Raw genomic sequence first — 16,058 nt, 5'->3', positions numbered from 1 at the left:
ATCAATAAAATATAGGCCTCTGGGTACCTACTGTACTCTTTTCACCTTTGTCCTAATGTTGCCTGCAAAAATACCAAGAAACAGTGACATCCAGACATCTCTTTTTAAAAAGTACACATTGAGCATTATTTTACATCTGCGCAAGTAGAGACTGAGAAGTCAATATCCGTTACAAATAGTTATCAAAAAGAAGACTTTCAAATGTTATTTCTGCAAGACGCTTCAACAAGAAAAATGGCTTTCCTGTCTCCAAGCTTATTTCGTATACCATTATATATATATATATATATATATATATATATATATATATATATATATATATATATATATATATATATATATATATATATATTTATATATATATATATATATTTATATATATATATATATATATATATATAATGATTTTAAAAAATCACTTAAAATATACACCAAGAAATGAAAATAAAGAATTATAATTAAAAAAGCATTCAAAATAAACTTGAACCCAAGATGTTGAGGAGAAATCAAAACATCGACCCTTTTTGCAGCAATGTGTCAAAATGCAAAACGCAACCTACGGAGACTGTTTCCAGGGCAACGCGTGATCCCTAAAATGTTGCGATAGAACGTTGTGTGGCGTGTCGGGCTCCCGCGATGCTACATTTTACGGGGCGCGAGAGGAAGTGAGGGAGTGACGTCGTGAACACACAGAAGAGACAGAGGTGCCAAATAACTTAGAATAACTTAGGAACAGGTGTAGGAAACGTGTGTGTTTGTGTACATGTGGCCATGTGTGCGCTTTACAAACGGTCGAGGAACATAATCAGTGCAACGCCTTCGGCTTCGGGAGTGAATTCAGGACAGAAAACAAAAAACAAAACAAAAAAAGGTATTCACGGGTCTGCGTGAGGGCCTGTGTTGGTGATTGTCTGTTCTCAGTTCAACGTCTCTACAGCAGCGCCTGCAGCCGAGGAGCAGATTCAAGGACCGGGACCCTCTGGATATTCCTCAGGGGTCAAGAGGTGACGGAGGGGTGAAAGGTTGAGGAGTCTAGCAGGCTTCCATCTCTAAAAGGGGGCCTGTAGCTGCTGTCTTTGCTTTGCAAGAGGAAAAAGAAGTCCGTTTTCCTCCTGTAGAACACAAATGGAGAGGAAAACGTGGTTAGATATTACAAATTATATATTATTATACTTTAAGGAATAATTCACCCAAAATTGAGAATTCTCCCAACATTTTCGTAATGTTTTTTAATTTTTATTTAGGTTCATACAGTGAACGTCAGCAGCCCAGTGCTGTTTTGGACCTCTATGACTTTCATTATATGGTCAAAAACTATGGAAGCTCGTTTCCGCCACAGAGTAAAACATTGTAAAAGATAATTGCGGCTTTTTTCCTCAGAATTGTTTATCGCAATTCTGCATTCTGAGTTTAATATTCCGAGATGTAAACTCACAATTGTGAGAAAAAAGTCGTAATTACTTTTTTTATTTTCTATTCTGTGGCGGAAACAAGCTTCCATAAAAAAAAAACTACTGAAACGTTTTGTTTGGAACAAGTGATTTTTTAGGGTGAACTATCCCTTTAACAAATACACATTTTAGACCTGCAACAAATTTGGCACATTACCATATTATTATTTTATTCGTAAATCAATATCATAATCAAAATGTCACAATTCATAGTAACATAGTAACAATTCATAGTACATTTTGTACATCAAGTACACAAGAATTTAGCAAGATCAAATTTTAGTCTAATTTCAGATTTTTTCCCACGCATTATGATTTGTGTATTGCACATGAGGACATTTAGAGCAAAAACAAGTTTATAACAAATTGGCACACTCAAAAAAGCCCCCAAGCATGCCATTTTGAAAGAAAAAAAATATCCCCACGTCCAACATTAATCAAGAATCGTGTTCTCAGAAGCCCAAAGTTTTTCATCACAAACTGTTTGTCCAATCAGAATCCCTTTTTGAGATGTGAAATATTAAATGTATCAGACTATTTTGGTCGACGAGCTGTATGGGGCTATTTCAGAAGTGCATCAAATGGAATTCCTGATCAAAGTGAGAAGCAGGAATACAGGAGCAAACCTCTGATGGATGGAGCGAGAGAGAGAGAGAGATAGAGAAGAGAGAGACAGATAAAATGCAAGACTAGTAGCGGGCTCCTCCCTGGAGCGGAGGTCGAACGCAACCTTTTTCAGCGAGATGTCAGTTTTGCTCCACAACTCCACCCTGGACCACTTTCACACATAAATACACTCGTACACCCATGTGGATGGCTTTACCACATGTGGATGAAAGGCAACTACTTTTCCAGGGAGATCTGACCCTGGTGTCGAACGAGGATAGAGAAAGAGAGTCACAGAATAAAGTGAGCGGGGACACTTTTATTTACCTCCCCTTGCCCACCCTTTTCATCCTATGATCTCAAAGCTTCCCTGTGCCCTGCGCCCCCTTCCTGGAGAGCGTTTTCCTTCCCGGCCACAGATGAAAAAATTGGCATGCTTTCCTGCCTTTCCCCGCCAGCCTCCTGTTGGAAGGGGAGGGGGGGCGCGTCGGGGTGTTTGGAGAGGTTAGGATGGTGCCGTCGGGCCACGCTTTACAGTCCTTTCTGATACAAACGCAGGGATTCAAGAGCTACTTCCCATTGGCGCTGAGGAATGTCGAGGCCCTGCTCGCAGGAAATGAAACGCTCCTCTGTATTCGAGGGCCAGCCTCTCTCCGTCCTTCTCTTCGGCTCGCTCTGCGGTAGCGAGGCTGTTCTTTGAAGTGTGGGAGGTTAAGATAACAGGCATGGCCCTGTGTCACTCAATTGGCCCGTTCACCTCCCGGGGCAAATCAAAAAGTCTGCAGCTGGGACCAACACACCTCCTTCCCCCGGTCTAACCCTTCCTTTTCCATAAAAACCAGAGAAGGCGGCTTGATGCGGTCAGAGAGCAAGAAAAAAATATTGTTCTGAAAAACTGGAGAAAGTGGGCTGCGGTTTTACGTTTGCCGCTAAATTTTCACTGTGCGCAGGTCAAATGTTATAACCGCGTATATGTGCAGTAATTGGTGGGTTCACTAGGAGGCAGCACTAACAGTTGGAAAGGTGATTTTAAATATAAAGTAAAAAACAAATCTGCCAGTGCACAGTGACAAAATACACTTACAAAATCTATATAACATAAAACTTATGAAAAACAAGATTTAAAAAAATTAATCGCTTCTAGAAAATGCATTTTGTATTAAAAATACATTCTCTGAAAAAAAAAAAACTTTAAATATATAAATAGTGCAATGTTGCATCTCAAGTAAGTGTAAATATATTCTGTCTTGAGGACAAACTTGTTCAAAGTCAAAAAAAATAAAATAATTGACAACAAAAGGTGTGCGAAGAGGTTGAAAGATTTGTAGTTTGACAGCATAAAGCGGACACAAAACTGTGCTCTCCTCTACAGGTCAGGTGAAGTATTACAAAACTGTGGTAGTGTGCATGCTTCGAACGTGGGCTCAGGGTCAAAGAGAACGTTGAACTGCTAGAAGTAACAACAGCCATAAAAACTATGTATCCAGGCTTTAGAGGGGTGCCTAAAAATCTCAATTCTGGTGTAAAGCAACTGTTTCTACAGACACTTACTGTAGCTGTACGTGCGGAACTGGAGAATGTTCAAAGCTTTACGATGAAACACTGGCAGGGAATGGGAGTAAGGACAAAGAGCTCAAATCTGGGTTGTGTTAAGCCTAGTCAGCTGAAAAGGTCCACTTTCACACCAAACTGACTTTGGACCAGTGACCTTGTGTTGTAGCACTTGGCTTCGTTTCTGGTTTGGCAGCGTCCTTCAAGGAGTCCATAAAAATTCAACAGGCACTATAACCAATGATCTGCGAGGAGGAGGAGGACGGGTTCAAAAAACCCCGGCCTGAGTAATAAAAACAGCACCTGGATGAAAAATCGGATTTAGACAAACCGCTTGGTTCAGTCAGCACTTCCTTTGGCCCTGAGACAGTAACAGAAGGGGAAAACTCTTACAAACCAGCCGTGGCTGTGGCCTTTCTGCTGTGATCCCTCTAAAAAGGCAGAGGAAAGAATGTTCACCTCAATAAAACCCTCAATACAACAACAAAAAACATCAGGTGAGGGTAGGGGACACGAAGGCTTGAGTGGGGTCTTCCCACATCTGAGGAGCAGTGGGATGGGAGCCCGGGAACGACGTGCTCCTGCAAAGCCTGAGCGGCACTATCAAAGAGCAGCACAATGACTGCTCCCCTCCACCGCCCGGACGCTTCAAAGGAGGAGCGGGGGGACGGGGAGCGGGGGTTACGCCTGCTTTCACAATAGGAGCCAGATTTACTCCCTAGGAGAGGAACTCCAGAAAAGAGCAGACGATGGCTGGGGCGTGGAAGAGCGAGAGCGACAGAGGAAACGTAGTAGACGCCACAAGCTTTACTTGATTCCTCTGCTGCTTGGCGTTCTACAGTGGGTCTACATCTGGAACCATCCAATGATCTATATGAAGGATCTGATGGGGGTGATTCGCATATTGAATTCAACAATTTCTGCAAGTTTGTTCCTTGCACCTACATACCAGCAACTCCCAGACTCTCTTTTTATAGCGCTGCAGAGGTTCTTGGCAGCAATACAAGGAAGGAAACCTCTGGGTTTCCGCTGCGCTCAGTGATATTAACCAGTTTATTGACAGTGACTCATACTTGAGGGTTTAGCATTGCACTGAATTGAATTGAGAATTAATTTTCAACTTGAAGGCAGTTCCTGAATTTGGATTGAGGTAGAAAACATTTTTTTTTATTGTGGAACTATACAAATTAACTGAACTTTTTTCCTAGAAATGCAAAGTATGTCAAAACAAAGTCTTGTCTGAAATTTTTAAAACAGACAAAGTCTTGACAGACAGACAGATAGCAGACAGACAGATAGATAGCAATAGATGACAGACAGATAGATGAAAATGCCCCCTATAAAATTTGTATTGTTTATACATTTCATCATACTTGATAATTACAATTTGTTGAGCAGGGTGGAAGAACACTTTCCCATTTCCTGGAGTAAATTCAGTAAATCCCTGTTCTTGTCAGTTGAATTGAAATTCCAGTTCAACTTCCTGTGTGATGTGGCCATTAAATTAAAATTTACACTCATGAATTGAAAGGGAACCAATTCTTTGAATTCTGCCCAACCCTGACTCTAGTTATGCGTTATCATCCATGCAGGTCCAACCTTTCCAATCCAAACATTTCTGGTAAAGTAACTCAAGGTACTTCGTTCCAGCTTTCTATAAATTGAAAGGGTTTTCAGGCACAAAGAGTATCAGTTATTCTGCCATTCATGTGCCGGAGGCAGAGTGGACATTAAGAAGAGAGACAGGGCGCTCTCATCAGCACACAAGGGACTTTCAGTTTCTCCCTCTCATGCCTTTTCATCAAAGGCTGACATCTGACTTCTGGCCTCACTCATCACAGACACAGAGCTGGATAAAGACGACCCGATTCGGGCACAGCTGTCCAGCAGCACTTGCTTCACAGAGCAGGCTATGACCTCCAAAGTGCCCAGTACCTCCAACGGTTTCCCACACTGCCCCACTATTGTCAACCTCTGGAACACTGAAAGCTTTCAAACCTTTGGCTGAACACTCCCAATAGTACGGTAAGCCTCATATAGGGGCTTGCCAACATCAAACTCGGGCGAAGAATGACGCCATAAAAATCAAAAGTGAAACGCCGCAGAACAGTCATCGTAACACAGAGTCAATGTCCAGGTGGCAACAAAGCAGCATGTTGAAATGTGCCAGACTGTCGTGACTCACAACCTTGGCTTCTTTGAATGACTAAGACTGCATCTTCAGCGCCAGCTTCCATTAAAAGACCAGCATTGTTACATGGCTTTCCCCATTCCCAATGAAAAAAAAAAAAAATGCACAGTGGCAAAAAAGTAACAACACTGAGGGCATGTATGCCCCAGCTCAGATAACAATCTCAAAGCCTGCAAATCACAAGGGTTAGTCAGACAAAAGCTCTCACAGATAAATCTGAGAAACAGACACAGTTAAGAACAAGAGGATGTGGAAATGTTACGAGCAGGAAAAGTGGGATGTGCGAGGAAGAAAATTCTATAACCTAAAATTACTCCAATGTGCATTTTTGTTTTTAAGTCAAGAGTTAAAGGTACAATATGCAATAATTTTTGCCGCTAGAGGGCGCTACATTCCAAACAACAACAACGGCGTAGCTTGATGACGATGTGAAGGAGCGTGGAATGATGGGAACTGTCGTTTTAAACTCCACCGTGGATGTAAATCAGTCAGACGGGAATCGAAAAATCATGTTCATGGATGAGGCTAAGTTCTATTTTTATAAATGTTGCGTTTAATGACATGCTTTTAGTGGCGAGGCTGGCGTGGTTCAGCGCGGTCTGTGATGGGAGAGAAAAGAGACGAGCAAGTAGGTCAAGTGCAAATGCACCTGTGTCTTATTGCAGTGATCGGCGTGGAGAGACCGCTTATAAGCCGCGCTGGAACGAGAGAGAGACTGGGGAGAAAATTGGACGCAGAGGAAGAAAACCGGTGGATCCGAGCTCTCATTTTTGAACTGTTTTGTGCCGTCGCGGTTGCCACAGTGAATGCGCGTTGTGCGCGGCTTTTGTTTGTTTTGCTTTATTTTAATAAAGTACGAGTCCCAGTCACGACGACGCGTCTCCTTCCTTCCTGACTCTTAAACCTCATCACACTTTTATTTCATTAAAATGAATTAACCGCAAGAAAAGTAAGGTTTAATACTTCATAGATGTTACTGTATTTGTTGAATTCATTGTTGCGATAACGCTGCGCAGTTTTACATGTTCTAAACAATTGTTGTAAAAGTACATTCGAACATGCCCACATCATTTGCCAAAATACTGATTCATCTTTATGTATAACACATGCTATGTTTATTTACATGGCCATAAACACCAGACGTGATAAACAATGTCAATAAACTAAACACAAATCTAAAGCAATAATACTTTCCTTACATAAACATAACTATTACCGAATGCTACATTTGGAAAATATAAAATTAAGCATGCTTTGTCGACAGAACCAGCTGCAATCGGTAAAGGATAATTGTGTACCATAACGACTGCAAGAAACAAGCTAAAGTTTGTAGCTTGATAGACGCTACAACTACAACTTCCGCATTTGTCCAGGACTCCACGCAGTACGAGCGGAAACCGAGGGTGACGCGGATATGACGCAATTGACTGGCGACTCCCAGCTCCCCCCTGCTCTAACGCCCCGTTTCCTTGGTTAAAATCGCAATTTTCTCACGATTTAAAAATAGTTGGAAACATTTGGGATATTGTAAGTAATCAACTTAACAAAATATATAACACTGGCCTTGAGATTTTGGGATATTTTAATGCAAAATTCTTACATATTGTACCTTTAAGGATTATGTGTCATAAGGCATTTAATAAATACCGAGCCATCAGACCAAAAATAAAAAACTTGTTTTCTTCCTGAGAAATTCCCTATTTTCCACCCTGAATGTCTTACACACACACATACTGAATTCCTGTGACATCTAGTAATAGATACACTGCAAACATGTTTTTAATTAGTCCTTTTTGAATCATTTTCCTGGAAAATATCCAAACATTATTAAATCAAGATTTTAATTGTTTTTAAAGTATATGTACAAAACCATTCAAAATGAATGAATGTACAATACCGTTATATATCATTTTATTCTGTAAGGACTGATTAAAGTGATCAGTAAAGACTTTTATAGTGTTACAAAAGAAATCAATGCTGTTCTTTTGAACCGTCTAAGAATCCTGGGGGAAACAAGTAATGTTTCCACAAAAATATGGCAGAACAACTGTTTTCAACTTTGATAACAATTAGAAATGTTTCTTGATCATCAAATCATCATATTAGAATGATTTCTGAAGGATCATGTGACACTGAAGACTGGAGTAATGACGCTGAAAATTCTGCTTTGATCACAGGAATAAATTACATTTGAAAATGTATTCAAAACAGATTACAGTTATTTTAAATTGTAATAATATTTGACAGTATTGCTGTTTTTGCTCTATTTGTTTTAAAGAATAGAGATTCATTCTCTAAAAATATCTTATTTAGCGGTGCTTCAGGTAAATTTATCTCGTTTTAGGGTCTTTTAATTGGATATTTCACCTGGAAAACAAGCACAAAATATACTCGTTAAGAATAGGATTTTTTTGCACTATGTACATGCTATTATGATCCCATCAATGATCAAAAATGTTATCACTTTATTTCAAAGTATTAAAGTGTACATTTGTCATTTGTAAGGCGAATAAATGAAGACAAATTTGATGTTTCGCAGTCTGTCGGATCTGCATAAATTGACAAGCAGTGGCAATATTCTCTGTTTTATGTATATTAGTTTAAGGTTGTCACGATGAATCAGCTGGAGCGTCAATCCCCAGTTCACTAATTACTGAACCGAAGATAGAGCGCCTTTTAGCTGCGTTTTCAAAGCTCTTGCAGCCCACAGAAAGAGAAAAAAGAAGAAAGAGAGTGTGAAACGGTCCAATTTGTGTTCGGGAGCCACAGGGAAGTGAACTGATCAAACGTAAAACCTTTGTCTTGTAGCTTTTTGGGAAGGACCATATTTGTCACATCTGTGCAGCTTTCATGACAAAAAGAAGTGGAAAAACAAGATGTGGGGTGACTTAAGAGGGAAAATAGATATGTTCTCTTGCTCACTACTGTCCTCGATGCTGAAAGACTTTCACATGACGGAAAGGATTCTCTTCTTTGTTTAGAGAACTAAATTCTTTTAGGCCAGTTGCTGGTTTAATTGCTAAAAAATTAAAAAGCAAAGCGCAAGCCAAATTTGCTGGCAAGGGCTTCATTCATTCACAGGGTTGGCTAGATAACACATGGGGGCCATATGGGTGAATGCTAAGAGAGTTAGCTTACATCTGGGTCGACTCTTTCAAAACCATCCCAGTTTCCAAATGTTCTCAAAAAAGCGCCAGTCAAACATGGCCGTGAGCCACAGGATTGTATGTTAATGGTGCATGCCAAATATTAATGATGGAAGGAATGAATGAGGAAAGAAACCTGATAGTGTGGACTTGATGTTCTGAGCCGACTTTGTCGAGATTATTCTGTTCTGTGATCTTTCGAACAAATGGTACGCTTGATAAAAGCATCGGTCTTCTGAAAATACTAACTCGCCACCCAATGCCACAAGCCACACATCAGTGTACAGGAAAAGGGATGTAATGGAGTTCTTAAACAGAGTTAGGAAAGAAAAATGACTTGTCACAACAGTTCATCGGTATGTTCATAAGAGTAAACCCTTTAACAATAGCGCTCACACACACAATGCAAACAACAGCTTTCGTAATACAACAGTGAATGGTTGATTGGTGAACTCAAGGTTTGCCTTTAGGATTAGTCTCATGTATTTCTGATTGCCAAGAACCACATTAGAAAATCATGACTCAATCAGACCAGAGGTACAGAAGAGGCTCTTACCATTGTTCAGATGTACGCCGTTTTCATTCTCTGGCCTGTACCTGCAGGAAATCGTAGCTTTTAATTACCAGGATGTGCCTCCAAGTAACATATATAAGTCCATCTCTGGTCTTAATTGTCAATATAGGGCCAACAAACATAATTTGCTGGCACATTTAACACATCAGCATTGTTCATTAAAGGAACAGTTCAACCAATAATGAAAATTCTGTCATCATTTACTCATCCTCATGTAATTTCAAACCTTTATGACTTACTCTCTTCCAATGAACACAAAGGGAGAAAATCTGAATATTGTGCTGAACGAATCATTCAGGATGGTTCTTGTTAAACGATTTATTGAAAAGATCTGACTCACAAGAACGTTCCATTCACAAATTAAACATCGCTACAAATTAGTCATATGGACACTTTAAAGAGAGCTTTATGGCATTTTTGTCATTTTGTAGCTAGACAGCCCCAGTCCTCATTCTTCAAAAGTTCACCTTTTGTGTTCCATAAAAGATAAAGTCATATCCATCTGAAAAACACGAGGGAGTGTAAATGATGCCAGATGCCATTTTAATTTTGGGGTGAACTATCCATTTAATTCCATTATACACAACTCTAAATGATCTAGATTTAGTGCCAGATATACATTGTACAAGCACACATTTCAAATGCATTTATAAAAAGGCCAGAACATATAGAAACAATGAAGGAAGCATGTGCACTTTAAAACAGACTAATCCTAAAGACTTAAATGTGAGGAGAAGATGGAAAGATGGAGTGGTTGGGTGGGGTGTACTGTTCATAATGTTGTGAAAATGACAAATTAAAGAAAATGTACAGAACAGTAAAACTGCAGACTTGTGGATTTTCAGGCAACCAACAGAGTCATAAATTCATAAATGTTCATGTTGACTTTAGAAATGTTCTTTTATGGTTGGAATTCGCTGTGTGAAAGCATATATTGAGCACGTGGCATCCCATCATTAACCACTTGTTACCATTTAAACAAACTAAGTGACATTAGCTAAGTTAGTGTGTACATTAATGAAATCGGACATATTACAGCCAGAATAGAAGGTTTCTGAGTCTTACCTGGGGCAGGTTCCTGGATCTTTTCCCGCTTCCGCTTCTTTTTCTTTCCCTATAAAACAGCCAGAGAAATATTTAAAGGGCCGCCACGAAAGCATGACACTTCTGCCATTTGTCAATTGAAAAAAATACTCCTTAGTAAGCTGCACTGTAATAAAATAAAATAATAAATAAAATAAAATATCCTTCCTAATTCTTCTGGATTCCATGTTCTAATCACCAATCAGAAAGTTAAACAAGAATCAAACATCTGCCCCTGCTCCAATTGACACGACAAACACTCCTCCAGAGTGAGAAGTCTGGACTGCTTTAGGATTTGTAGCTTACCCAAAATCCCCTGGCAGGATGACTATAGGTATAGATAGTGCCGCACTGTCATTTTGCAGTCCAATATGAGCCACGCTTTGGTTGCCTGCTGTAAAGTCTGATAATCCACTTATTCAGTCACTAATCTGTGTATTCTAGCCCTGGCTGACAGAACCAAGAAGCCCAGAGCAGTAGAAGCGTTGATGACAGAGCAGGGATACGCTCAGAATCCTTAGCACTATTAAATACAAGTGTGCTCCCACCACTAATATATAAGTGGAGATGAAAGTTCATCTGTCTTTGAAGTGTTTCGTTTTAGTCCTGTTGCTTTTCCATTTGGTGATTAGTGTGAAAGCCAGGTTTTAGTTTTAGCATCACATCCTGGCACTTCATATCGAGTGAGATTTATGCCGGTTAAAACTTCACACCATACATTTTGGAGGTGAATTCTACAAGCCTACTGCCTTGATATCTGCCACACATGTGCAAACTAAAGGAATAATTGTATAAAGTTAATACTATTGAGTTAGCATTATGTTAGCATTATATCCTTTCTGGAAAACCACCAGCTTTTCTGACTGAGGTTCAGATTGTGACAGAGCGACACTAAGGCAGTTACTCATGAAAACACCAAGTAAAATGGCTATTCACATCACATCCAAAAATTTTGGCACAATGAAATGCTTATAACAAGATGCAAGTGGCCTCATTCATGTACCATAAGCTGAATGGATGAATTCTGAATGGATGAATTCTATGGCAAGAATCGTTGTGTAAAAACATCCTAATTCAACAATTGAGTAAATTGTTCATAAAAACATTTGTATGAAACTGTCACATTCAACGCAATTTGCAAAAGAGCATTTTTACAAACAATTTACACAAACTTATGAGGCTTGTGTTTCATGAATCAGTCGTAAAACCAACATTACTAAAATTGGAATAATTTGCGTTTTCAAGAACAATTTACACAAATTCACTCTGCTCATTTCTGAGCTTCATTTCTGAGACTCGAGCAGAACAAATTTATCATAAAACCATTCTTATGTAAAGAATCACTTTCAGTGCAACAATTTGCGCAATAATTACAATTTAGTTTTTTTGCTTGTGTTTCTGAGCCTCATTTATGAAACAAGAAAAAATTGTAAATCAGCCATAAAACCCTTTGTTTGTCAATTTGTATGAATACATTCAATGCAATAATTTATAGAAAAGCCTTTTTTGAACAATTTACACAAATTTGTTCTGCTCACGTTTCATGAATGAGTCCAAATAAAAATCCTTCAAAAAAATTATCTGAATAACCATCAATAGAAGTCATTGTAAAACAATGATCAGCCTTTTTGTTAAGGCCAAGTTGATTTTTTTTTTATTAAATACAACAAATTGCTATCTATCTTGTGAATATTTGCATTATTTAAATATATATTTGAATGGGATTTTAGACTTTTTAGACCTACGGTTACACTGTTACAATTTTAGTGTCCTTGTTACACGTTACATGTAGTTACTGTAGTAATAACTTAAATTATGCTTAATTACATGCAACTAAACTAACCCAATTCCTAACCCTAACCTTATAGTAAGTACGTGTAGTTAACTATTATTACTCAGTTCTTTGGACACGGACACCTTAATATAAAGTGTAACCAAACCTACTTGTTTTACAACAGTTTTTTGTGAAAATTAACATTCGGACTACAAAACAAACAACATAGACTTGTGAATCGTGTCATCTGTAGTAGCAAGTATGCATATATTTTCACTTTTGAAGACATTCACTGCGAGCATTATATTTACTGTCATGCAATCAACACACGACACAACTCTCACTCTCAGGCAGTGTGTTAGTGTGGACACTTACATAATTGTCTCTGGCAGACCATCCTGGGTAAAGCTGCATATGGAGCTGCCGTTCCTTGCGGGCTAATTCGTAATACTTAGCTTGCTCTTCCCGAGATAAAGCATGCCACTGTTCGGTGCAGAGGGAGATTAGAGAGAGGGGGGAAAAAAGTAGTCAATTACTGACATGCACTTTTAAGTTCCTTCCAAAGAGACGCATGCTGGTGTTTGGCTAAAAATCCTTGTTAACTGAAATGTTGCGTGCGTGTGTGTGTGTGTGCACGTGTAAATCTGTGTGTGTGTGTGCACGTGCCTGGGGGTGGAATGGAACATGATGAAGAGATTAACATATGCAGCGATGAGAGAAGAAAAAAAAAAAAACACGAAACTTTGATTTCATATCAAAACACTGGTTCCAATTTAGCGGCGCTTTACTTCAAACCATGTCAGGGTGCAATTACCCCACACCGCCGCAAAACGGTCCTTTGCTGTGGCTAGCCGCCTCAAACCGCCATAAAGTATTAAATATGTTTAACGGTTCCTCTTTTTCCAACTCCGAAAAAGGAGGAATACACAGTTAAACCAGCTACCTGCCCAAAGGCCCCAATTTCTGAACCGCCAAGCTTGTGTGATGGTGTACTTGTTTTATTGAGTTATACAGATGTGCTAACTATGATAGACCCCTTCGTGAAGGAAGTCTCGTGGTGCAAGAGACCCCAAGGCGTTAACCATATACGTACCCTCCGGCCGAGGATCTGATTGATTGCGGCACTCTCCTTCAGCGTGCATTCGGCCACCACATTGGCACGCATCTCTTTCATATACAGCATGAAAGCGTTTAGAGGTTTCTTGATGTGAGGTCTTTTGGGCTCCTGCTCCTTTCTCTGCTCATGCTGAGATTTCCTGGAGAAACAGGAGGAGGAAAGAGTTAAAAAAGGGGGGAAGAATTATTAAGTGATACAGGGAAATACAAAGGGGAAAACCGCTCAGAGGGAGGTGCGAAAGCGGCTGCCACAGCGACGCCATGGCGTGTGAGAGCGCCGAATGTCTGATTCCAACCACCAATCAGAAAGCTGCATGAGAGAACAATCTGGGAGCCAATGCCGAAAAGCTAGCAGCGGCTTTTAATTATGTCCAGTTGGGTGCTTTCATGCAAAGAGATTACTTCACCAGTAATGGCAACCAAACCTTCATATTCCCTCTTTCTAGTCTACGAGAGTTTCCCAGTGTTTCACTCCCATTGGTGACCTAGAGCTGATTCCTCTTGCCAACTGCACGACTCATAATCGTTGAAATCAGATGCACCAAAAATACAAATTTGAGCTGACCGATAAATGGCCAATATAAAACTGTTCTATTATATTTTGTGTGAATGAATAAAAAAATAAAACAGAAAAACAAAAAATCAATAGTTTTAAAGTCGCAATGAAACGAAAGTAGCAACAGATCTTTTGATTCATATTGACAGATTACTGAAGAGATGTGGACGTTGCACTCAAAAGTGGAGGCTTGCATGGGCAGGGTTTAAGCGGACTAAGGCTTTGTCCACACGAAGAGGCGTTTAGCTGTATACGTAAAAAGTTTGTATCATATCAGCGTTTCGTCCAGACGGATCCGCCGTTTTGGGAGTCTGAAACCGCTATAAAAAAAAGAATGTGGATCAATATAAAACACCGACACTCTTGCGTTTTTGTGTGTAGAGCCAAACCCAGCCAATCTGTATATTTTGTGAAACGATGATGTCATCACCCCACGTGTCAACCCTAGTCAGATTCCGCTACGTCACGTAACAGCAACAACAACTGCGGACTACATGCTTGTATGCATTTATTTTATTTCTTTATGTTACTTCTTTATTTATTCATATTTTATTTCTTATGCTATGATGCTTGTCTGTTGTCTGATTAGACATTTCATATTTTGCACCAGGGGAGTAGCTAAGGACTCACTGTGTCTTAAAATTAGTCCATATGAGGTGCGTAGACAAAAAATTCCAATTAGAGAGGCACTCCAAGAGAGTCCGCACACTCCACCAAAGACAAGAGACGTCAAAAAGCAAGATAAAATCAAATGCTTTTACTGAAAAAAGTGTGAAATGTTTCGGTCACACGTGACCTTTCTCAATGCCAAGCTTACAATAAAACATTTAGCTTTTTAAGGGTGGGGCAAGCGATATTTCAAAAACGCTGTTGTACATTGTTGATATTTGAAATCCACCAAAACAAACACACCCCTCTCTTCAATGTTCCGCCTCCCAAAAAAAAAAAAAAATCCTAACCACCCTGCCCCAAATCAGTCTCGAACCCCGATCACCAGCATACGAGGCGAGTGCACTAACAATGATGCTAAACACAGCATTCTCTAGCAGTCGTCAGCGCTAGTAATTACAAACAAGGGTTTGTTGTTAGTTGCCAACAGCACAGCAGCTCCAGACAAACGATGACACTCAAACCCAGTGTTACTCACGTGTAGAGAGAATCAAAGCAACATCCGTGTCTGTTTTCAGGCCTTCCCGCTTAGCTCTCTCCAACGCTGGGAAGCTTTTCTAATATTAACGCGGTCATAACCCTTTATTTTCCAGAGCTTTTCTCTTTTGTACTGTCTCTCTATTTCTGCAATCTTTCTTAAAATCTCCCTCTCTTGCTCGTTCTCTCTCCTCCACGTTATACGCCCCCCTAATGGTGATTGGCTACAGATGTTTGTTGTTGTTTGTGTCGGTCCGACTAACTTACAAACAGCGTTTTTCAAATATCGCTTACCCCACCTTTAAATTATTAGCGTTTTTAAAGATTAACTAGAAGACGGAAATAAGCATGCACAAATAAATCTACTCTTTCAGCCAATATATCTCATATTAACCAATACCAATAAATTAAATAAAAAAATCTCTAATATTGGCCAATAATCAGTGCTGTGTAAATATATGTGCGATCAGGGAACATAAAGACGTTGATTGTATTTTTAGCATGCTGTAGAAAGCTTGCAGCTGAATGGACGAGACACTCACATGTGCATCAGGTCTGTGTCGTGATGCGGTTCGTGTTTCACCTGCGGGTTGACAATGGCGGGATGGGGGATTCCCGTGGCATGGGGTCCAGGAGGGCCTGGTACCATGTGATGAGAGAACCTGAAAGTGAAAAATAATGCGTATGTGGGTTGATGTGTCATTCACCGTCCGTATCCATAGCTAATCTTAACCTTTTGAATATTCATGCTCTCAAAATAAAATAAAATAAGTCTATTTATAGCCAATGTATGGAATTTTCTGTCTCTACTTTACACAAATAGCTCTAATACAACCTGATCTGCTTACGTCAAAACCATTCGTT

At 39.6% G+C, this 16,058-nt stretch overlaps 1 protein-coding gene across 1 annotated transcript in view; it reads right to left on the bottom strand.

Moving 5' to 3' along the window:
- Positions 1-397: 397 nt before the first annotated feature.
- lef1 (lymphoid enhancer-binding factor 1) overlaps positions 398-16,058 on the bottom strand; it is a 42,687-nt gene continuing 27,026 nt past the window's right edge. Inside the window, 6 exon segments of the mRNA XM_082164317.1 lie at positions 398-1,056; positions 1,059-1,112; positions 10,585-10,633; positions 12,752-12,859; positions 13,470-13,632; positions 15,737-15,856. Of these exon segments, the coding sequence (XP_082020443.1) occupies positions 998-1,056; positions 1,059-1,112; positions 10,585-10,633; positions 12,752-12,859; positions 13,470-13,632; positions 15,737-15,856 (553 nt within the window). The 3' untranslated portion in view covers positions 398-997.

The sequence above is a fragment of the Leuciscus leuciscus genome (genome assembly GCF_965113295.1).
Source record: "Leuciscus leuciscus genome assembly, chromosome: 3".
NCBI classification, from domain to species: Eukaryota; Metazoa; Chordata; class Actinopteri; order Cypriniformes; family Leuciscidae; genus Leuciscus; species Leuciscus leuciscus.
This window is presented reverse-complemented; position numbering and strand designations above follow the sequence as displayed.